Source organism: Artemia sp. Qi Xiang Cuo, chromosome 12, assembly GCF_049724085.1.
Source record: "Artemia sp. Qi Xiang Cuo chromosome 12, ASM4972408v1, whole genome shotgun sequence".
NCBI classification, from domain to species: domain Eukaryota; kingdom Metazoa; phylum Arthropoda; class Branchiopoda; order Anostraca; family Artemiidae; genus Artemia; species Artemia sp. Qi Xiang Cuo.
The window spans coordinates 58,740,378-58,766,577 of NC_142805.1; the positions used below are offsets into that span (position 1 = coordinate 58,740,378).

Below are 26,200 nucleotides of genomic sequence, written 5' to 3' on the forward strand. Positions count from 1 at the left end.
GAGTTGGAATATTTCAGCAGTGTTTTGTCGTGGCTTACATTGTCACAGTTACATTCTCTTAATTTTTCAAAGTTCATTTTTAATTTCTTCCATGAAATGCAAGAGTTGGAATATTTCAATAGTGTTTTGTCGTGGTTTACCATGTCAGAGTTACATTCTCTTGATTGTTCAAAGTTCATTTCGAATTTCTTTCATTGAAATGCAAGAGTTGGAATATTTCAGTAGTGTTCTGTCGTGGTTTACCTTGTTGCATTTACATTCTCTTGATTTTTCAAAGTTCACTTTGGTTTTATTTCGGTGAAATGCAAGAGTTGGAATATTTCAGTAGTGTTTTGTTGTGTTTTACCTTGTCACAGTTGTATTCTCTTGATTTTTCAAAGTTCATTTTAGATTTCTTTCGATGAAATGCAAGAGTTGAAATATTTCAATAGTGTTTTGTCGTGGTTTACCTAGTCACAGTTACATTCTCTTGATTTTTCAAATTTCACTTTTTTTTTTTCGGTGAGATGCAAGAGACCTAAAATAATGTCGTGAAATCAACACGCAAAGTCGACATAGCTTTATTTCTTTTTTTAAGGTTAATTTAGACGAGGTTACGTGCGCGCACGTACCCTCGTCTAAATTAACCTTAAAAATGCCTAAATTAACCTTTCAGTTCATCGAAAGAAATCCAAAATGAACTTTGAAAAATCAAGAGAATGTAACTGTGACATGGTAAACTACGACAAAACACTACTGGAATGTTCCAACTCTTGCATTTCAATGAAAGAAATTAAAACTGAACTTTGAAAAATCAAGAGAATGTAACTGTGACAAGGTAAACCATGACAAAACACTACTGAAATATTCCAACTCTTGCATTTCAACGAAAGAAATACAAAATGAACTTGGAAAAATCAAGAAAATGTAACTGTGATAAGGTAAACCGCAACAAAACACTACTGAAATATTCCAACTCTTACATTTCAACGAAAGAAATCCAAAATGAACTTTGAAAAATTAAGAGAATGTAACTGTGACAAGGTAAACCATGACACAACACTAATGAAATATTCCAACTCTTGCATTTCATCGAAAGAAATCCAAAGAGAACTGTGATAAGGTAAACCACAACAAAACACTACTGAAATATTCCAACTCTTGCATTTCAATGAAAGAAATTTGAAATGAACTTTGAAAAATCAAGAGAATGTATCTGTGACAAGGTAAACCACGATAGAACACTACTGAAATATTCCAACTCTTGCATTTCAATGAAATAAAACCAAAGTGAACTTTGAAAGATCAAGAGAATGTAACTGTGACAAGGTAAAACACGACAGAACACTACTGAAATATTCCATCTCTTGCATTTCAATGAAAGAAATTCGAAAAGAACTTTGAAAAATCAGGAAAATGTAACTCTGACAAGGTAAACCATAACAAAACACTACTGAAATATTCCAACTCTTGCATTTCAATCAAAGAAATTCAAAATGAACTTGGAAAAATCAAGAAAATGTAACTGTGACAAGGTAAACCATGACAAAACACTACTCAAATATTCCAACTCTTGCATTTCAATGATAGAAATTCAAAATAACCTTTGAAAAATTAAGAGAATGTAACTGTGACAAGGTAAACCGCAACAAAACACTACTGAAATATTCCAACTCTTGCATTTCAACGAAAGAAATTCAATTTTTTCATACCTTGGGAATTTTTGTAAGCGAGTCTTAGGATATCGTTCAATAGTCACTGGCAGCCCTGATCCCTACAATGGAGAAAAATAGCATATCTACACATGTGAAATGAAAAAAAAATCAAGCATAAAAAAATAGTGACAAAAAAGTAACAGGGATAAAAACGATAAAAAATGACGAACGACGAAAAACACAAAATACCGATAAAAAAAATAATAACACATCTAAGTAGATGAGGCCAGCACATCTACACAGTCAGCCATCTTGTTTGTACTTTTTGTCCCGCCATATATAACATACACAACATATACAACAACATACACAGCAACATAGACAACATGGACAACAAAATGAATCAGAATCCCGAAGATTAAACAAAATAGTCAGATCCCATTAAAAAAAAAGGAATGGTTCCTAAACAATAGTAAAAAAAATAAATACCAGGTACATAGAATGACATTTCAAAGGAAAAACTAACAAAGGTCCTTTTCATAAGAGATCAAAGACTAAAAATGAGATAACAAATCCATAGAACATTAACAAAGACCTTAGTATCAGCAGGGAGAAAACATCAAAACGTAACAAAATAGACAATTGGCCTTAAAAGGATAGCTTACCTTAAGCTCTTGGATGACATTTTGCACAAGAGAAAAAACCACATTATTGGAATCAAGGTTGTTTATATACGTTGACATTTTGCAGAGTTTGACACAGGTCACAGCAGCAGCTTCTGTGAGCTGACGACTACTAGTATGGGGGTTCAGGGCTTTCTAAAACAAAAAGTAGGCAATATTCTTTTTTTTTTACCATGTTCTAAAACTGTATTTAATCCTCAAAGCGACCAACTTACAAAGCTTGGTCAAAGTGACCAAGTTTAATAACAAGTTTAATTAATTTTTTTGTAATATTGGGAAATAACAGCAGAATTATCTCGATCTTATAAACAGCGTATCTTAACCTTATCCTGCGGTAACGCAGTGGTTGATCCCTGCTTGAAAAAGAAAACTTTTTTTTACCAAAAAAAAAAAAAAAAATCAAGCTCTACTAAAATAAAACGTGCATTGGAGTAATTGTTATGACTTTTTTGCTTGGAAATATTTTACAAATTTATTTAAAATATTATGTGAAATAATTTATGTAAAATACTATACAAAATCAAGCGATATCTTACGACTGGCAACTACTAGCATGCGAATTCAATGCTCTCTAGAACAAGAGTAGGCGAATTGATTAGCTTAATGACAAACCCAAACTCTGAGCCTTTCAGTAGCCTTGGGGTCAAACACAAAAGTCCTTTAGCCTTTCAGCAGCAAAAAAAGCGAAAATGTCGTCAATTTCAATTCAATGTCAGCTATAAATTTCTAGCATGAAATTATCAGAGTTCAGTGTATGTTTACTGGCTACTATGGTCACTAGGCTACCTGCCTATGGTTACTACTTTTCCAACTTTATTTACGTGTACAAATAACAGTCCAAAGAGGGATAAATCCTTTTATTAGACACTGGAAACAATGACAAAATATCAGGATATTTCGGTCACATATACTGTGATCGCCATCAGTAGATAAGTTATCTGTTTATAGCGTATCGGTTTATCCGCAGATTTTCCCATCGTTGTCACTATCCAATAAAAGCATTTATCTCTATTTACAATTAAATAAAAAAAACAAGTTTTTTTAACTGAAAGTAAGGAACGACGTTAAAACTTAAAACGAACAGAAATTATTCCGTATATGAAGGGGGCTGTCCCCTCCTCAACGCCTCGCTCTTTACGCTAAAGTTTTTTTATTGTTTAAAAAAATAGAGTTGTGAGAAAGTCAAACTTTAGCGTAAAGAGCGAGGCGTTGAGGAGGGGACAGCCCCTTCATATACGGAATAATTTCTGTTCGTTTTAAGTTTTAACGTCGTTCCTTACTTTCAGTTAAAAAAACTTGTTTTTTTTATTTAATTTTTGAACGTTTTTGAATTAATGCAGGTTTTGATTTTGGCTCACCGTACATGAATAATTAAAACAAAATTTGCATATTATATTTGGTTAAATGGCTTTCTCGAAACTTGTTTAATTTTATTTACGAACGTTTTTATTAGTAATAAATATACGTAACTTAGAATTAACTTACGTAACGACCTTCTATATTCATAAATTTTTAACACGTATATTAGGGGGTTCGCCCCCTAGTCACTACCCTGCTCTTTAAACTATAGTTCGAATTTTTTTTCCAGTTCTTTAAAAATGACCTCTTAATCACAATCAGTTGATCAGTTGAAAAACTTGTTTTTTTTATTTAATTCCTGATCTTTTTCTTTAATAATGCTGGGAAATCCGGCGCCCCCTTCATAGCAATGTCCCTTCCCCCATGAAAACTTCCTTCATGGAAAGATCCTTCCATATAGCCCCCGACCCTCTCCTTCCCCCACCTACCAGAAAAAATCTCCTCTGAAAAAGTCTGTATACTTCCCAATAACCAATACTATATGTTAACATTGAGTAAAGTTCATAACTTTCAGCCCTCCCCTGGGGACTTTGGGGGATTAAGTCATCCTAAAAGACATATTTATCATATTTTCAACCATGCTGAACAAAATTGCTATCTCAAAATTTTGATCGGGAGACTTTGGGAAAAAAATGAGCGTGGGAGGGGGCCCAGTTGCCCTCCATTTTTTGGTCACTTAAAAAGAGCACTAGAAATTTTAATTTATGCTCAAGTGATCCCTCCCGCGATATTCTAGGACCACTGGGTCAGAACGAACACCCCTGGGGGAAAAAAAAACAAAAAAAAAACAAACAAACAAACAAACAAATAAAAACGCATCCGTGACTTTCTTCTGGCAAAAAATACAAAATTCCACATTTTTGTAGATAGGAGTTTGAAACCTCTACGGTAGGGTTCTTTGATACGCTGAATATGATGATGTGATTTTCATTAAGGTTCTATAACTTTTAGGGGGTCTTTCCCTCTTTTTTGAAAATCAGCCATATTTTCTCAGGCGCGTAACTTTTGATGGGTAGCTCTAAACTTGATGAAAGTTATATATTTGAAATCAGCATTGAAATCTGATTCTTTTGATATATCTATTGGTATCAAAAACCCGTTTTCTAGAGTTTCGGTTACCATTGAGCCGGGTCGCTCCTTACTTACAGTTCGTTACCACGAACTGTTTGATGGGGAAAGGCAGTTGGTCTTCGGAAATACATATTATCTACGTGTTTTATGTACGTCACCAGGTGTGTCTGTTGGTCTTAAGGTCCACGTGTGTCAGTTGGGTTTAAGCTAAATCTAGTCTCTGAAAATTTTTTCAAGCAGTAATTTTTACAAGCAAGTATGTTGATTAGTATTATACCTAAAGGAAAAAATTAATATATTCACAGATTTAATTTTATAAATGCAATTTACCTCAAAAAGAGAGTAAAAAAAACACTTAAAAGCCTATTAAAATATAAACGATATAAAACCTTTATGTGTTATAAACATTTATAAAGACAGGAATATATATATATATATATATATATATATATATATATATATATATATATATATATATATATATATATATATATATATATATATATATATATATATATATATATATATATATATATATATATATATATATATATATATATATATATATATATATATATATATATATATATATATATAGCTGAGAAGTAAAGCAATAATGTCAAAGTAGGGAGTTTAAAAACACAAATTTAAAATTTATCAATTTAAGCAGTAAATCTCCAAACACCAATTTTAGTTTCTGCTGATTTCTAAAAGGCTGAGAGAAGAGTGTCTAACTAAGGTTGCCGCCCGGTGAAAAAAAAATCACTAGATTTTAGTGAGTTGGATGATTTTCTTCAATAACCTAGTGATTTGTGTGCTGATTTAGTGATTTTTTATTAATTTTTTTAGTGATGTTTAGGTAATATAAAAAATCACCAGAAATAGCGATAAATCACTAGAGGCGACAACCCTGTGTCTAACTAACATCACGTTAACTTCATACTTGATCGAGTGTAATCTCCTGCCGACTTATCTCCTGCCAAGTTCCCTTTGGCGCTAACCTTCAAAATTAAAAACGTTAGAAAAATGGCACAAGCTATTTACCTTGACAGAGTCAATGAAACTCTTTTTCTTCGTGTGTTTAGGTGAACACGGAGCACCTTGGTCAGCGTTTATCACCTCTTCAAGAACTTTCGGTGAAATAACTAATAGCATAATCTGCAACGGCCAAACAGCTGCCTTTCGTTTATTGCTTTCAGCAAAGCTGTCAAGAAGATCAAATAGGCTATCACAACATTTGGCCAAATCCTCGTTTGGTGTCTTTTGTAAGTCAGCAAATTCTTGTGGATACGTGTCCATCCAATTCCAAATTGCTTTCTCAAGAGAAAACATTAATGTTAAGTGTACGTGTTTCCGCAGGACTTTGAATTTAGAGATGGACTCTGTAAATATTCCACAATATTAGTTTCTATAGAGGAGAGTTTAAGCCAGACCAGGAGGGGACGATTTTAGAGGACTTACGGCTAGCATGTTTCCAAACAAGTCTTTTAAGCTTCTAATTAAACCTTTATTTAAGTAGGGCATGGGGAGGGAGTGTCAAAAATCTTCAGTAGTAAATTGGTAATGCGATAACTATACAACCCCTACCCTCGGAATAGTCAAGTTGTAACAATCCCCCCAAAAATATATAATGCATAAAATACGACATGATGCATGATTCACGACAGGCCCATCAAACAGTTCATAGTAACGAACTGTAAGTAAGGAGCGACCCGGCTCAATAGTATCCAAAACTCTAAGACAGATTTTAGATACCAATAGATATATCAAAAGAATTGGCTTTTTATGCTGATTTCAAATATATGAATTTCATTAAGATTAGTCTTACCCATCAAATGCCGCGACCCTGAGAAAATTTTCCTGATTTTCGAAAAAGGGGGGAAACAGCCCCTAAAAGTCAAGTGATCTGAATGAAAATTCCACGATCAGATTCAGCGAATCAGAGAACCCTACTGAATAGGTTTTGCCAGACGAAAGATCACGGATGGGTGTTTATTATTTTTTCCAGGGGTGATCATATCGACCCAGTGGTCATAGAATATCCGGAAAGGGCTCATTCAAACCGAAATTAACAGTTCCAGTGCCCCTTTTAAGTAGTCACAAAATTGGAGGGCAACTAGGCCCCCTCTTACGCCCCTTTTTTCCCAAAGTTATCCGACCAAAATTTTGAGATAGCCATTTTGTTCATCATAGTTGAAAGGCCCAATAACTATGCCTATGGGTAAAACATGACCCCCACAGCCCCTAGGGAAAGGTCTTAAAGTTATAAAACTTGCCCATTGTTTGCGCATAGCATTTTTTATTAGGGTGTAGGCATACATTTTCAGGTGGGGCGGGGAACTAATTTTCTGCTAGGGGTTTTTGCACGGGGAGGGAAGTTTCCAGGGAGTGAACTTAGAAATTATCACGCATAAAAAGGGAGTTGCCTCCTCCTCAACACCACTCTTTACGCTAAAGTTCCAATTCTTTAATAATGACTCCTAAAACACAAGGGTCGTCTAATTAGAACAATAATAGACTTTACTAAAAGTACTAAAAAAAACTTTAGCGTAAAGAGCGAGGTGTTGAGGAGGGGTCAACCCTCTTTATATACGTAATAATTTCTGTTCGCTTTAAGTTTTGATGTTGCTCCTTACTCTCAGTTGAAAAAACTTACTTCTTTTTTTTATTTAATAAACAGAAGAAAAGACAATTGGTCTTCTTTAGATTCTCAATTGCTAAATCAAGAGCTTGAACCGCCCAAAGTCTGAAAAGACAATTTACATTAACTCACTTATGGTGTGTAAGAACGGAAAGTGGATTCCGATTGGTGGATTATTTTTAATTGACCAATCATAGGCCAGTTTAAATTCTTACGTTAACTAGCTTACGTAACGGAATGAAAATGTACATCCGGCATAAAACAGATGATCTTCAGATTTGACACTTCCATTGCCAAAACATTAATCGATTAAAAAATAAAGTTTTGAAAAAGTGGCCTTATCCTTCTTCCCCAATCTTCAGAAGAAAAACGATATTGTGTTTGCAGAATCTGACAGCTAGCTGAGAAGCAAACCAATAATGACTTTAACGTGGGTAAAACAACCCTATGTAGGGTTTTAAGGGCAGATCTGGCCTCCGATAACATTTATTTTGAATAGAATTTTTTATTTAATAGAAATAAAAATAAAAATTATAGAAATAAACATAGAATAAGATTCAACATAGAATATAGAAATATCTATATTAGAAATAATATTTAATAATATTTAATAAATAATAAAATATAATAATATTTCCCCATTAGAAATAAATCTAATATAGAAATAAAATTTAAAATCGTCATTTTAGATCAAAAATACTTTTCCACATCCCTTCAGCTCTGTGATTAATATACTTTAACAGAATCTTCCAAAGAACAGACTGGTTAAGTCTGAAGTTATAGTGTTTTTGGTAACGATGGGCACCAAATAAAAAAAAAAAAAAAACGAAATGTGGGTAAGAAAATCAGCCCGAAATAAGCTAAAACATGTGGGATCAAATAGCTGAAGAGAGTGTAGCTTCCCTTTGAAGATGAAGCTGTCTTTGGGTATCAACCAACTGTTTATATTTGGAATCTCACAGATAAAACGCGTTATCAAATTAACTTGTTAGTTTTCCTTTTTTTTTTTTTTTGTCAGTTCAAAGTGGCAACACTGACGAAAATGTGGTACTACCATTAGAATTACATGCTATTGAAACATTAAAAAAACTTCAGAAAATCCCATTTTTCCGGGATGGACATATCTAAAAAATGGGTCCTGAATCAAGGTTAGCCCTGGCTAGTTCAAGGTTAGCCATGGGTCCTGAATAGGAATCAAGGTATGAATAGACCTAAGACGGGTTCAGGGGCGAAGCTGATTTTCTAAATTTCTTCTTTGAAACGCCATATACTACTTTACAGACTGTTTTCCTAATGATTTCTAAAAAAAAAAAAGAATTTAGACAAAAATGTTTTTATTTTTACGTTGTTTTGTATTTCAAGTCATTAAAATCTATAGAACGTTATTTAAATTAAAAAAAATATATATATTAAAAATCTAGAGACACGTGTACATTTGATTTCTAACTGTCTCTACAGAAGCAATAATAAGTGCTTGCAATGCTTCAAGATTTAATACGGAACAGACTTTGTAAATACAGATTCTATTAGTATGAAATTGGAATAGGAAATATCATGGCAGAGCTACAAATCTTCATTAACAGTTATTCCCTCTGAAATCTCGAGCCTTTTAAAATCACATTCAACAAGGCAAATATGAAATTTAGCTTAGACACTGCACAAGTTACACAGACTTCAATCAATAGTTTCAAGACTTTGTTGATAAAAGAATATCCCAAATGAGACTTGATAGATCAGATATTTTTCCTCTGTTCAAACAAAACTGTTAGCTCAAAATTTCACTTACAGTTGTGTTTCCACGAATCAAAAAAATATTTTGATCTAACATTGCTAGCACATTTTCAGCGACAAGTTAACAAACTTCTCTAACATATTGAATCGTTGTTGGAGATAACTGTTGCGTTTAAAAAGCCTCTCAAAATGAGATAACATATTAGAACTATTTTCCATATATAGGTATTTAAACATATATATAAATAACATATATATATATATATATATATATATATATATATATATATATATATATATATATATATATATATATATATATATATATATATATATATATATATATATATATATATATATATATATATATATATATATATATATATATATATATATATATATATATATATATATATATATATATATATATATATATATATATATATATATATATATATATATATATCTGTGAATGAATGTTATTTATAGCCCACCATACAACAAAAGAAATAGACGGAGCAACACAAGAGAAAAAGAAAGAAAAGAAAGAAATAAACTAACAAGACAGATTCAAGTAAAGATACATACGACAGACGGCATTGTATATGAAGTATGTACAGAGTAAGACAGGCCATTCAGAGCAGGCCATTTTCAGACAGGTCATATTATATAAAATACACATATATTCTACATACAAGGGTTGCCGGCTAGATGTCTTTCATGTCAGTATATCCAGCTGTATGAGACTTATTCAGTTATAGTTTAAAAAAAAAAGCGAAAAGAAAGCTAATAGTTTTCAAAATACCACCAAAATTATTTTACTCTCAGTAAGAAATTGATGCAGAGAATATCCCAAATAAGATTTGGAAGAGCCTTTAAAGCAGAATTTCAGCCATTTGCACAAAAACTTTTAGGGAAATATTTCACATTGACTTGTGTTTCCATAAATCACCAAAAAATTTAAAATAACAGCAAATTTCTATAACATACAGAATCGTTGTTAGAGTTTGAATCGCAAAATTCAAAATTTGAATATGGCTGAAGGATTTGAAGTAAAGCAGGATGACTAGTTTATCCTGACTGGTATTAACACTGATAGCGAATTCTCTTAGTTGTGTTTTTAGGCACCGGGTTTGAACCGCGTTTTGAGTGGGTTTGGAAATAATCGTTTTCAGGTTCTCCGTGCTTAACCCAGCCAAACTTAAAGAGTTTTCATCTTACGAGTTTCAGGCGCGTTGAACACTGGTTCTTCAAATTGTAACGCACCAGAATAGCAAAGTTGAACACGGATTCTGAGAAGAACCAAACCGTGTTGAACAAAGTAGTAAAAATGATAGTCTAAGAAACCCGGGTCGAACTCCGTGTCGGGTGTGGGTTGCCTAAAAACAGAGCTCTTGTTGGTATCGAATAAGTATCTCCAGAAATAGACCAGCCTACTAGCCTATGGTGATGATTTTTTCTTCATCTTCGTAAGGTATGGGGTCCGTGAATTCCAAGGAAAAGTTCTTTCACTTTTTTTCAAGATTGTTTCTTTTTATTTCCCGCCTTGAGAGATGTTAGTCGTGGTAGCTTTTGTTTCCACGAGTATACTGAAATGTGTTAGCTAAAAATTAAACAATGAAATAAGCTTTAAATTACTTAGAACATCAAAATAAAAAATATTTTTTGGCCCTGTCCCCATATTAGATTTATTCTTAGATGAAGACCGCGATTTTCATTTGGTTTTTCAATATTATGAAGCTTCAAGGATAGTATCACACTTCCACCAGTGTTGCCACGTTGAATCGCGCAAATAAATAAGCAAAACCAATTAATTAAATTTGAGGTTATTTCCTACATCACCACTGTTAATGTTGTGAGTTTTTTTCTTTGTTTTTCTCTCTCTCTCTGCTCCGTCATTCTGTTTTGTAATTATTTTTCAACTAACTACTTAATGTGTTATTATTACAGTTTATTGCACTTCACACTCTGGTGTCGAGAATTATAATTATAATAATTATAATTATAGAATATAATGATAGAATTCTAATTTTGTTTTTTGTTTTTTTGTTGATGCTGAGTCTTTCCGTTTTATACTGTACTATACTATAATGTATAGTACCGTTTTATACTATAATGATACAATATATTATATATTATAATATATAATATATTATAATATATATTATAACATATTATAATATATTATATACTATAATGATATAATATAATATATTCCGTTTTATACTATAATGTGATACCACTGCATTTTATTGTTCGACTGTCTATGTGGTGACTATATGACTATCTAGTCGGTCAAAAATAACTGAATACTGACAAATAGTTTTATATTTTGACAATATTTTTTAATCGAATGTACAAACAACAGGTCAAAAATGAACAGGCATGTATCTTTAATAAATGTTTAGTAAGTAAGGATATAAGAATAAAACAGATAATTAGCCTTAAATTACTTATTTTAACTTAAATTTTAATCTTATTTTAACTATCTTAATTTATTTAATTTTATTTACTTATATTGAAAAAGGGGTTTGACATCTAAGAAAGGCTGAGAAACGATGGGGTAAAGCATTACCGATAAAATAGACACTTTATTATGTGCTACTTTAAAAATGGGCTTGCAATTTGTCATAATTTTAATTATGTATTATATAATTATAATTTTAATTATATTAGTCACAATTTGTCATAATTTTAACCACGTCTGCTTTCCAAAGTTACAATCAAAATCGATTCAAAGACTTTTGCGGGAACGAAAGCAGGAGGGCCTACAGGCTCATAATGATTCCTCCAAAAAAGTCCAAAAATTTCCCAAATTTTTTGGCACTTACCCAAATTATTCAATAGTTTTTATGTAAAATTCTTCAGAATTTCTCACTAGAAAAAAAAAATCTTGCGGAAATGACGGCACCTCTGATTAATTTTATACTTTTAAATAAGGTGAGAGCATTTTAGTAATTTATTAGTCCAACAGAGTTTATAGTAAATAAATAATTTAGTAAGTAAATAACAAAAAAAAAACCCAAACCTTGAAAGATCTTCACCAAGCGAAAAATATCAACGTTGATGTACTGAATGAGTTCAATATCACTTAGGTCAGGACTTTCATCACTGCAGCTGCTTAGTTCCTGAAGTCTGAAAAATTACATAAATATTAGCCTTAAGGCCATGCGATACTTAAAAATCATTATACGAGCTTCAGCGTCGAATGACCGTCTAAAAGACAAGGGTCCAGAGGCGAATTCTACTAGCAGACTAGCTAACATTGAACGCTGTAGAGAATTTGTAACTTGGCTGTGAGAAATTTGACTGAAAAGACAGTGAAAAATGCATGCCTTTTGTCGACGAATTTGTCAATCAAAACGGGTGTTAGCACAGACTGAGCAAATGATAATTCCTTGAAACTGATTTTTAGCGTCCCCCGAGTATGCTAAAACATTTTACAGACTGCCATTTCCTGAATTTGAAAAAACTGCTCCGTTTAACCCAAAACCAAAATTTAAAAGTTTCCATAAAACTGAGCATCTCCAGCAAAATAAAGGGAGAGTTAAATGATTTTTCTAAGATTTTCGGAAAAGAAGGCATTGGCTTTTAGTTTTCTGTCATTTATTCGGATATCTCATCCAAGTTCTATAAAATACGGCAAGACTGCCTAATCAATTCTAAATAGTTTGGCCACAAAAACGAAAAAAGTTTATAATGGACAGATAGGGTGATTCTATAACGCATCGTATGACCATAAATTAAACTTGGGGAAATCTAGGGATCGGAGCGCTGTTGCTGCTCTGTAAAAGTCCAAAGCTGAACTTATTGATTCTCAAGTTACAAGACAAACACAAACTAGAAGATCAGCGAATAACATTTCATTGTTTGCCTGCTATTTGAAATACGGGAATAGAAAAGGTAGACAAATCAAGAAGCAGGCAGTGAGAGGAGAATACTATATTCATTGTTCAAAATTCTGCAAGGTAATATTATAAGTTATAGTTTTTTTAGTAATATAAGTGATTAAAAATCTGAATATACCCAGAATACGAGGAGAAAGACGAAATGTTGATTTTAATGTTGATCTACTATTCAAAGAAAAGGCAATGCTTCGTCACTGGTCATGTTTCATTTAGAAATTTTGGGAATCGCACAAGTGTATTTTTTTTTTTTTTTTTTTTTTTTTTCAAACTTGTATCTTAAGAGCCTGTTGGAAGACATACATAAAATATAAAATGAAAAGAAAAAAAAATCAAAAAATTAAAATTAAAAGAGACAAGCTTAGGTAAACATTTCGTTATTTTTTACGAGGCAGGTGTATATACCCCTAACCCCCTTAGTTTGCACATGTTTTTTATGAGGAAAATTTATGTGGATAATAATTTTATGAGGAAAATAATAGAGAGAGACGCTGTCTCTCTCTATTATTACGGAAAATTTGGATTCGAATATAATATGTCGGAAATGTATCAAAAATCAAGTGTATGTTTTCTCAGAAATGAAGTGTGCTTTGTGTTTTAAATATTTTAGTGAATAACTTTTATAAGCCTTCCATTAACCATCCTTTTGACACTATTTGATCGACACCGCTCTCAGCCTCATTGTTTGATATCCACGTCACGAAATATTTGAGAGTCATTTCACTTAAAATGCCAATAATCCAATATTGAAGATAGAAGAATATTTGGTAGTTCGAACGATTTCATTTAATGAAATAATAATATTCCTTTAATGGATTTAGGGCAAGACAGTCAGCCGACTTGAGTGAAGTTTGTCTACGGTGAAGTAGAATGCGATTTCCGATCCGAATCCTCTGGATGTGGGGGGTATCCTCTAGTTTGAAACTCTATACTAAGGGCAGCCTCAATAGGGGAGATGGGGCCCAACCGTGAAAATCTGACTACCTAGTGAAAACCTGGATCTAATCAAATCTCAGGCATAGGCCGGTTATACTTGAAACCCTTCATCTGTAAATCTGTGATCCTTCATAGATTAATCAACTCTTCTAGACGCCACAATTGACGACTCTGCGCCTTGCACTGCCGATGAAAGAGTACGGCTCTTACAAGAGTGGAAACTGGCGCTAGAGTCGACACAGAAACCACCAACGCTATATAATGTCTGGAATTTCTTGGTCTTTTTTCAGCGTAATAATAATATAAAATTGCTGTAACTAGTGTAATGGGTAAAACTAGTGTAGTGATAAGTGTCTGATCTCAGCCTCTGAAAAAAAACGAAGCTTGAAAAAAATTGCGAAAACGCCAATACTAGATGGCGTTGATGTTTCTCGTCAATATTAGCAACAGTTTCCACTCTTATATGTTGTCGATACCCTTTTTGATGACTTTAAACAACATATCATTTAAAGGAGTATGTGTATTAGGAATAACTAAGAAAAACTCATCAATGGACATCTTTATACTTTTAATGTTCAGTTAATTGTTCTTTTTTCTAAAAGTACAGTCATAATATTGCTAGGAAACTCTCAGGCAATAGAGTAAGTTATTTATGTATTCATCTCTACTAGAAATTAAGATAAATAGATGATTTGAAGTTGTTGCTATCTACTTGAAAAACTATTGCATTAGATTATTCGTAGTATTGCTTTTCCTTTTACCAAATCAAGGATCAATGTTATCTGAGAAATCTTTCCTCTTTCTAAAGAAGCAATTCTGCTAAGAATTACCACCAAAACGATACAATTCTTCAAGAGATAGATCAGGAAGAAAATTGGGAAAGCAACTTTCGATTCACATTAACTTTAAAAAAAATTAATTGCTCAAAAATTCTGATCCCAACTCCAAAAATGTCTTATCCCTTTCCCAAACGATGTAATTATACAAGGGGTGGCAATGACAACAAATGGGAAAGCAACTTTCGATTCAGATTAGCTTGAGTAATAAAAAAAAATAATTACTCAAAAACTCTATACCCTAATTCTCAAAGGTTATGATCCCTATTCCAAACAACATAATTCTTGAAGGAACAGATGAGGAAGAAAATTCGGGCAGCAACTTTCAATGCACATTAACTTAAAAAAAGTGTTGCTAAAAAATGCTAATCCTTACTTCAAAAATCTTTAGCCTCTTTTCCAAACGGTATAATTCTTCGAGGGATGGTAAGTAAAAAGACTGGGAAAGCAAATTTTGATTCAGATTAAGTTGAGAAAGAAAAAAAAATTATTGCATAAAAATCCTGACTCCTATTCCAAAAGTTTCTTACCCCTATTCCAAACGATATGATTCTTAAAGGGATGGACGAAGAATAAAATTAGAAAAGCAACTTTCGGTTAACATTAACTTTAAAAAGAAAGGAATAATAATTGCCCAATTCTAACCTCTATTTAAAATTTTTTAACCCTTGTTCCAAACGATATAATTCTTAAAGGGGTGGTAAGGAAGAAATTTAGGGGTGGAATGGAAGGAAGCAACTTTCGATTGACATTAACTTGAATAAGGGAAAAAAATAATTGCTCAAAAATTCTAACCCCTATGTCAAAAATTTCTAACCCTTATTCAAAACAATATAATTCTTTAAGGGATGGATGAGGAAGAAAATTGGAATAGTCACATTCAATCCATATTAACTTGAAAAATCAACACAAATTAGTTGCTCAAAATTATAACCGTTATTTCTAAAATTTCTAACCCCTATTCAAAACGATATAATTTTTCAAGGGATGGATGAGCGAAAATGGAAAAGTAGTTTTGATTCAGATTAACTTTAAAACGGCAAAAAAATCTAATTGCTAGAAAATTCTATCCCTTGTTCCAAAAAGTTTTAACTCCTATTCAAAACGATATAATTCTTCAAGAAGTGGACGAGGAAGAAAATTGGGAAAGCAAATTTCGATTCAGATTAACTTGAAAAGGAAAAATAATTAGTCGTTCAAAAATCCTAACCCTATTTCAGAAAGTTTAATAAAAAGATAATTTTTATTCTTTGGCCACCTACAAACATGCAAAACACGGAATAGCAGGGAGGGTCAAAGGTCTGTTGCCTGCTACTAGGCAACTAAAACTACTAGGCAACTGTTGCCTGAACTAAAATTAAACCAGGCTACCTTTGAAAACGGGAGCCGGCGTTCACCGTCCCGGAATGTTTCCCCTGATAATCCCCCCAATGGAAAATTTCCCCACACGCAAAATTGAGCAGCAAAAGAGAAAGTACAAAAAATTACCTCAAAATGTCAATCAGATGTCCTAAGGAAAAACAAAAGGACCAGACATCAAAAACAGCTTTAGGACAGGAGCCGGTTGGTCTCAAATCACTTTAAACTTATAATTTCAAAGACAAATGAAGCCCTTAAACAAATGAAGAAAGGATCTAAAATGAGATAAAACCTTTTGGTCCCTGACCCCTTCTCCCTTCTTCACCTTCTCCCTAAATCATTTCAAGAACTGCAATTTACATAACTGAAGGCCCAAATAGAGGGCCTTAGGAAGACATCCCTCGAAGTACCCTCTAACAGATAGATATTTTGCAACTCTTTCGACTCAATTACTTGCAATTTGAGCGAGCTGGTTAGGCATTTGAGACTAATATCACAATTTAGACATCCAAAATCGAAATGCGTAAAGTAAACTTTTCAGGGGTCAAGCTTCATGTTAATATTTCAGCCCCTCCAACAACCAATTCCCTCTTCAATTTGCAAATGTAAGCATGTATTACTTCTTTCAACTCATCTTCATCCAGGGCATAAGCGTAAGGAATAGAGGGCCCGGAAGGCCTAGATTCCCCCAAAGAATCTCAACCTTCTGCTATAAAATGTCTGAAATATTCATAACTCAGGTTTCACTCTCGTGCCCCCCCTTCTTTGTAGGATTTCAGACTATATGCCTATAATTCTACGATCTAAATGACAATCAATTAAAAACACAAACCTATTTTAAAAGTTGCACACATCTTACACCTTGCTGAAAACCATTTTTTAACAGCTGTTTAAATTTGTATTTATATTTTGGAAGATTTTTTTTTTTTTCACTTATCACGGATTATACGATCAAACCTCTAAAACTGTCAAGCTATTCAGTCATGTACATTTTGCCATTTCTTAAAGTTAACTACCATCCCACCATGAAAACTAATGACATGTCAAATAATGCTTGGTGGTGACATTGGAGGGAGGGAGGATTGGAGGGATATTGGAGGGAGGATTATCAAAGGTTGTTTGTTAAATGTGGGTTACTTTTTAAATGCAGAGTGAAAAAAGAGAAGCTAAGAAAAAAGAAACACGAAAGGAAGCAGAAAGCAGAAAGGAAGATGGAGAAGCAGGCAAAATGAAAGTGAAAAAAAACTCGAATTGCTGAGTTTCCAGTGATTATTATTGTTACATATTCATTATTATTATCATCTTGATTATTATAGTGGGTCTTCTTTTTTTTTCTTTTTTTTTTTGAAAAACAAAGCACATTGTTCAAAATGCAAACATTTTCAGAATGACGCAATAGGCTTTAAAACTTTTACGGTTAGGGGAGGGGGGGGAAGCAGTTTCACAAAACACCTGCTTGAAGTCATTTTGTTTGTTTTAAGTTTTTATTTTAAATTCAATTTAGTTTTTAATGGTATAGCCTACTTTATCAATATCTGTTATCATTATGTTTGATATGATCATTTATTTGATTTCTGTTCTCTTTGGGTTGCACTTTTTCTTTAATAATAATGTCCGGTCATCTTAAACTTGACTTTATTTTTGCTGATCTTAAGTTTAATGTGGCCTTCACTTTTCTTTGAAAAACTTCTTTTTCGGAAAGTTTTTTTTTGGAAATTAATCTTATACAAAGACTACTATAGCTGTTTCTTTTTTTTGTATATCTGTTGTCTCATGGCCAACGTTAAAGAAAGAAAACGTTGGCATGAGAAATTACTGTAGCATCATCCATGACTGAAGAAACTCTTCATTTCTCTGTGAAAAACTTCTTTTTCGCAAAGTTTTCTTTTTAAACAAATAAAAAGTAAGTTCCAGCCTTGCGTATGATTGGTCCGTGTGGTATATTCCAATACATTATTGAATAAGTTCTGACTCGTTCTTGTTCAGAATGTTTCAGCAGTTGCTACAGAGCTCTAAAACCATCTAACTTCCTTTCATAGCAACAGTGAACAATCCCAATTGTTTACACGAAATCAACTTTTGTTTCAGTTTCTTGCCCTTGGTTGTTATTGCAAAGTTATCATATTCATAACAGCAAGTTGTTTTTACAATTGTTTACTGGTATTAACAAACTAAATCCAGGAAACTTGAAGAGCGATTTTTAAAAATAAATGGGCAGAAATTAGCTAGATGACGTCGGTACTTGTTAAATATCCCAAAAAGATTCAAGACAATTGATCTGTGTGATCTGAGAAAAACCGGTTTGTCTTTCGCATTTATGGACAATGAATTAACTTAGGACTCGCAAAACTACATTATATGCTAAAAGAATTCCACAGTAATTTTAGTAGTATTTTTTTTTGCCTCGTTTTATAATATAATCAAAATCTGTTTTATTTTTAGCAAAGCACAGATGGCGCTGCATTTTCCAAGAATAAACCAAAACTCGTAAATATTAGATAAAAAAAAATTTAATTGCTACGGCTCCCAGGATTATGTTTGCTTCAAACAGAAAAAAATGGTTACGTTCTGGGTTATAGTTTTCAGTGTAAAAAATCAATTTATAAAAAAAATCATAGAATACACAGAGTACATTCACAGACCAAACTGCTTAAAGTTTTTTTCCTTGTCTTTCTTTTTCTGTTTTTTCTAAAAGGAAATAATTCAAATTTTCCCGCTGATTCAGTATAATAAACAGCTGTTAGTTTGTATTTATCAGTTCGAAAGAATTGCGTATTTATATAAAATTTTACAGCAATTTCTCAACAAATCTTTCTTACGGATAATTAATCTGAATACTAAGCCTATATTTATAAAATGTACATATTTGGAATCTTTGTGAAGAGCGAAATCTTTCTTATTGCTTAAAAATATGAAAACAATATGTAGAATTTTTAGCAATTTGAGCCTTTACGGCTAAAAACCCTAGCCGAAACGAAGTTTTCAACTTTCTATTTGTTTTATTTTTCCTTTTTTGACTAAAAGGAATGGGAAAACACCCGGGGGAGGATAACTTTAAGTAAAGATTTCTTTAAGACACCCTAGTGATAAGGGAATTGTGATTAAGCTCCGAATAAAACGACAATAATTTTAAAGTTAGAAGACGGAAGATTCTAAGACCTTCTCCTGATTTGACCTTTTTCTAAGCAATACTGTTTTCTTCTTATGACTTCTCTCATTTTTTGTTCTGCATTTTTTAGAAGCGTAACGCATGCCTGAAGACTGCATTTGCTTTTGCCAAAAAAATGAAAATAATTTAAGACCAGGTAGTAAAATTTTGTAGTCGCAAGCAATCGGTAGAACCCTGTAAAAACTATAAAACGCGGCTGAACCAATAACTGTTTCGGCGAAAACACCCTATTGTTGATATAGTGGTGGTTTAGCGTGAATGATCGGATTTAACAGGTCTAGGCCTTCCCCCTCCCCCCGCAGAAAATTCCCCCCAGACGCATCAGGTCAAAATTTGATATAGCCATTTTGTTCAAAATAGTCCAAACGTCAAATAACTTCCGGGTTTGACAGCCCCCTTTCAGCCCCCGGGGCAAGGACTGTAAGCTATGCAAGTTCCCCATTGTTAACATATAAGGTTTTTATGGGCAAGGCCGTACACAGGGATTTTTTCAGACGCGGTTTTACTCAAAGATTTTTTTTCGGGGAGGGGGGTGTTTACACGATAAAAACCTCAAAAAACGAATACAAAATTTGTTTATATCCATTTTTGTTACGTTTTTACGAATCAAAAAAACATTTCGGGAGGAGTTCGAACCCTCTTAACCCCCCTTCTAGGTACGGCCTTGTTTATGGGAAGGGTGGTTGTATAAACTTTGGAGAGGGCCAGATGCCAGAAAGAGTGAATTTTAATGCCAAAACCTCTTTATTCTCATTGAGCCTTCAGGCAAATAAAGATTTTTTTATGGAGGTAGAAATTGATATTGAATCCCTATTGATTTCTGAGAATATTTCTGGTCTACGCTGTTGTTATGAAAACAAAGAGCAACATAAAATCCAAAACTGGCAGAATTTATTCCGTATAGGATGGGGGATACCCCTTCCTCAACCCCAACCTCTTACTCATGGTCGTAGAAACTTTGGAAGATGATAATTCGATCGGAAATTGAGAGTTCTAGTTCTTTTTCAAAGTTGAAAGTGATTGGAGACCAACCAGCCCCTGTCCTAAAACTGTTTTTCATATCTTGTCCTCTTGTTACCCCTTAGGGCATCTGATCGACATTTTGAGGTACCTATTTTGTACTTTCTCTGCATGTGATGGAACTTCACGGGAGGGGGGATTATCCGGGAGAAATACTAGAGGAACTCTTCACAGGGGGGGGGGTCAACTCTCGGATTTGACGCCACATGGATTCCTCTCCCACTTTCTGTAGAAATCGCAGAGCTTCCGCTTTAATTGACAAATATGTCACGAGACAGAAGTACCCTAACTCTTCAAGAATTTTTAAGTGCTCAAGATTCAACTTTAGCCACTTTAATCAGCGAATAATTCTCTGTTTGCTTCCCTGAGCTAGGATAAACGTTTTGCCATGAATTTGAAGGCTGGAGGAATTAGATAGGGCGGTTTTGGAGTCATATATAGGGCAGTTAGTCGAGACGTCTTGTACTGAAGTGAACAGAAATTCAGTCAGTAAAATATCGCAGTAAAATTGCTCTGCAAAAAACAAAAATGGTGTCTATTCTATCGGTTCTTTTGATCCATCGGTATCGGCACTAGTGATCGTGAATGACCCCACCCCGAATGTGCAGAAGATCACAATCAAATATTTTGAAGTTGGACGTACTTTTATGGCAGCTGATAGTATTCATGCTTGTATCACGAAGGTGATCAACCAAGTAGAGAACATCTACGATCTCGACCTATATGATGAAATCACTGAAAAATCTCGGAAGTTCGACTAACTTCTTGAAGTTCAACAAGTTTTACAAGTGTTCAAAACTAGGAAAAGGGTCTGAAAGTTAATTTCATAGAGATGGTTTTGGAACAGTGGAGCGATTTCATGAAAACTTTTTGGAAATGGTCTTACACCTATGTTGAATTCCAGGAATGTGTACTCGGAAAAAAATACCCAAAAATTCAGATTATCAAGAAGGGTTTTGATACTTTCCGATTCCAGAGTTCTCACGTGGAATCTCACTGGACGCTGACTCTACTTAAATATATGCCACATTTTACCACCAGTTATACGAGTCACTAGTAGTGACCTAAAATGTTGCTGATCTTTCAATCCATCGTAAAGACAATGAAACCTCAGCTGGAGAGGATGCAAGAGATTAGCAGTGGAATTGGGCATTTAATTATCTTCTTATTCTATTTATTTCTCATACACTTGTTTAAGATGTTTAAAGGCAAATTACAAAAGACATGACCTGAGTCAACTTAAGGCTGTAATAAGCTCAGAAGTCCAGGATAAAACGACCTTTTTTGACGTAAGGCGGAATATTCGTATATAAAATGAATAATACTGTCATATCAAATCTTCGCTTAGGGCACGTTTTGGCGAACATTCAATTTTTCTATTGGAGTCTATCTCTAAATAGGACGATTTAATGTGGATTTTACTTAAAAAAAAAAGAATAACTCAAATGTCGAAAACTTATTTTAGCCAGAAGAACAATTAGAGTTGATTATTTAGGACTTGACTGGGCGCTGGAGGTGAATATGGCGATCGGACAGAATTAATCTAAACCTCGTAAACTTTCTTGAAAAAAAAACGCTGGTACAGAAAAACAATTTCAAATTTTTGAAGTGACTTTTTTTTCAAAACTAAGATTTTCGAGAGGAATGGCGGAAAATACAAAAATTCTATGGTAGAGGGTGATTATCAAGACCTAACTAGATTATCAAGAACTTAAAAGAAAAAATTACTATTTGACATCAGACAATTCCAAGAGCAGAAGAAGAATCTTAAAAAAAGAATTCTTTCTTTATTAATTCTACACCCTTACAATATTTCCAGAGCTAAGGAATATGCAGGAATATATTATGACTAAATATATTAATTTGGCCGAAGGATACATTCTATAGCTTTCTAAATTTTCAGTGTAAAAATACAGTAGTTTATTCTTTCCATCCCGCTCAGAATTTTTTCTTTGATTGAATGAAGTTTACCGGACAACCGAGCTTTCTAATCTGCACCTAAATTGCCCATCTAAACAAAAGATCTATGCCACTGCCAATTTTCCATGTCGTGTCTGAAATAATCACAATCAATGAGGGCCCATTGAGAGATTGTATTCAACTAAGGAGGGAGGGGAGAGTATGTTCTTGGATTTGAAAAGAAGAGTTTTTTTAAGTGCGGCTTGAATGATATCCTGTTGACATTTTAACTAGAAAGATAAAAGACTTTTCCTTCAACTAGGAATAAAATCTTGGAATGGTTCCTTGCATTTCAAGAGGCAAGAAGGATTGAAAGTCTTTGTTTACATTTTCATCTTAATAAATAGAAAAAAAGCAATGCTGGGGAGATTCTCTTCGATAAAATTGTTTGTGCTGATGAAAATTAAATAGATTTGATATTAAACTTAAACCAAAGTTTTCAAATTGCAAGGGGCTTATATTTTTAGTCTTTTATTTGTAACTTGCAGTATCAGCAAGCTTATCTACAACAGAAAAACGGAAAAAAATTTGAAATATTAGCAAACTGTATATCTTGTAATATCTGGCAAATAATTATTTTACTATTGAAGCAATGTTCCCTAATTTTTCTATCTTTTTCACGGAGAGTCCAATTTCTACAAATTCATCAAAGATATTTTATTTACAAAATATGTACTAAAACACTAGATAAATTTCGGTACCGTTCTATTAACCGGACTCTTTTTATGTCTCAAACTCCAGACGGCTGAAAAACCCGTTTTTCGACGGGATGATACTAGATACCGCTGTAGAGAAATACAATGTATAGCGTGGTTTTAATTGCGTAAACGATATTTAAAGTGTTGTTTTTTGGGGTTGTGGGGGGGGGGAAGATACCTAGGTTAGGTTAGGTTACGTATTTAATATATTCTATGCTTTTCCACCCCCCCTCCCCCCCCTAATGTGCAAATATATAGTCCAAGTTTGTTTCTAAACTATTATATAGTCATCCTATTTTATTTTATTTCATTAGCATTAACCAAACTAGACCCCGGCGCCGCGCCGGCGGAGTGACCGAACCCCCCCGACGAGCGGACCGGGTGACCGCCCCCGACGTGTAGTAACGCTGCCGGCGCGCCGCCGGCAAGCTACCACCGTCAATGGCGGCGGCGTTCGGTCGACTTTAAATTATTTAGTTCTTCATATGTTGACAAAAAAAAATACCGTCTTTATGAAATGAGTTTAAATCATTTCGAATGCAGCTTCCCAATCGCTATTTCTTACATCATTCTTAGTCAAGAATTTTATTTTCAAGTTGAATAGAATTATAGAACGCATTCACTAGTATACAGCTTCAGCCTTTTGTTGGATTTTGAAATTGACAGCCGACAGATTGTTTCTACAGCTGAATTGTAAGTTTGCAGATTTTTTTTTTTGCTGTTTTTAGATAAGATTTTATTAATGTTTAATACTAAATTATTGAACACCTGATAGAAAATAAAATCTTCTTTCTGTAAAATTTTTACCCCCCCCTCCCCACAAAAAAAAAACAGCCTTCGGTTGAGACAAAATTTAGCTATAGACTAAGCTATGTACAAGAAAGGGGAATTAAAGATTGAACCGAAAGTTACCCCAAAAATATGAATCATAAATAAATTGTAAATTAGTGCCTATAGGGGGGGGGATAGGGGGCTTTCATTTGTAAATAACAATACCTCATTTTTTTTATTGAAACAGAGATGTTAAAAAGCTAATTATTTTTTTCATTTAAATTGGAGACGGAAGAAAACGATATCAATTTCCCTGAGAAATCATGAAAATATTTTAATAGACCCAGGGCCCCTCATTGGGACTCGTTCATTGTCTTGGGCATTTTGCGATTTCTCATAGGCTACTGGCCTTATTTGGCTTTTGTGTGTGCTCCCTTTTAATTCGATTCTTTGGATCTTATGGAATGCCATGGCGAATCTATCACTCAGTTTTCCAATAATTTGAGGTATATCTGAATAATTTCGACATTTTTGTTGTTGTCTTTGTACTCCTTTACTCAGACCCTCAATATTTTTTCCAAGGAACACTAAGCTGTATAGCGTTATTTTGCGTATTTGTTTGAGCCATATAGTGACCTTGTTAATTATTCAGTAAATTATTTTTCAAATGAAAGCTGAGACGCTATCCTATCAAGGTGGTCTCCAGAGGGGGGGGTGTAGGGAGGTATTATATTTAAATGCTAATAGCTCGAAATTTTTTTTATTGAAAGCAGGGATCCCAAAAAGTTAATTTTTTTGAATTTAAAGCAGAGACGGCATCCTATCAAGGTGGTATCCAGAGGGGGAGGGGGATATTGAGCTATCATATTTAAATGATAAGACATCGATTTTTTTTTAAAGCAGGGGTGCCAATAAGTTAATAATTTTTTTTTTATTTAAAGCAGAGACGGTATCCTATCAAGATGGCATCCAGAAGGGGGCATAGGGAGTTATTACATTTAAGTGATAGTACCGTGATTTTTTTTTTATTGAAAGCAGGGATGCCAAAAAGTTGAAAAGTTGACAAAATTAACAAGATTTTCGTGAGTTATACTTGATAAAGCACTTGCATGGTTTTATCGTCCAAAGGGAAAGGGACATATGCGTCCAATCCGGTTTTTTTTTCCTATTCATGAAACGGGTTTACTTTGAAAACATTCATTCATATGTACCAGGCAGATTCACACTAAAACGAATTGGTGTGACGAAAGCGATATCGACATCCCCACCTAACGTTGCGCTCGAGTAACAATGGCGCCCTTGGTCCAGTGCCCAAATTACATTAAAAGGACAGGTCATAATAAAAGCTTTCAATTTGGGAGGTTCAAGGAGGAGTCTTTGACAGTCATATGACCTCAGGGTACTAGATGTTGCAACGTTCTTACGTATCTACAGGGGTTTAGAAAATTCTATCACCCCACAAATGATTACCAAAAATATGCACAAATGTAACGTTTGGAATATTATAACACTTTTTTCAAAGCTTTGAAGAAAAGCAAAAAGTCTAAATACCCCTAACTATGCTTGAAAGATATTTTAAAAATAATCTTTTTGGATATTTCCATGGAAATGACCATAGCAGAAGCTTTGAGCCTGGGTGGGGATCAAAGAGGAGTCTTTGAGTATTTTGACCATAGGTGACTTATTGTTGCGACTTTCTTAAATTTGGTAATTCCTGTGAGCATTTGGAAATCAAAGCTTAAACTCAATAACTGATACTAAGTGTCCTAACATTTTGCTTGGATTAAAAGTGACGAACTAGGATGAACATTTCAGCATCTTCCTGGAGCTACTTCAGTCTGCATATTATTTCATTTAGTTACACTTAAAACGGATGAGCTTTTCATTTTTTACCTAAGGAAATAGCTGGCACTTCATTTTTCTTCATAGCGAATAACTATTAAGTGTTTTTTGTGTCATTGTAATTGAAATATTCTCATGAAAAGTGTTTATAGTTTATTTTTTAATTTGATAAATTTACTCCTTTTAGATACAGTTTATAATTTGACTGATATTAAGTGTTTATAAGTTTATAATTTGTAATGAATCCCGAAAAGAAAAAATGAATAATATCCAAAAGAGCATCCAAAACCCATAAAAAAAAAACAGCAGTTCAGCCTTAGCCTACATGACATATATTCTATAAAGAAGCCAAAAAAAACTTTAAAATGAATTTGTTTAAAATTGTAATTAAAAACAAGTTTTTAATACAAGAAGGCTTCTTAGGAATCCAAAACAGCAAAAAAAAAAAAAAAAATCAATATCAAAGTCGCCCATTTCAACTGTTTTAAAGTTTACAAAACATATATAGGAAAAGGGCATTATGAAAAAATTAAGCTTCTAATTTCAAAGTTATATTAAAAGTTTTTACCCAGATAACTGACGAATT

General features: G+C 33.4%; 1 protein-coding gene across 1 annotated transcript in view; it reads right to left on the reverse strand.

Moving 5' to 3' along the window:
- Nf1 (neurofibromin 1) overlaps positions 1-26,200 on the reverse strand; it is a 350,626-nt gene that overhangs the window by 277,812 nt on the left and 46,614 nt on the right. The window contains 3 exon segments of the mRNA XM_089097671.1: positions 2,300-2,452; positions 5,792-6,129; positions 12,148-12,254. Of these exon segments, the coding sequence (XP_088953797.1) occupies positions 2,300-2,452; positions 5,792-6,129; positions 12,148-12,254 (598 nt within the window).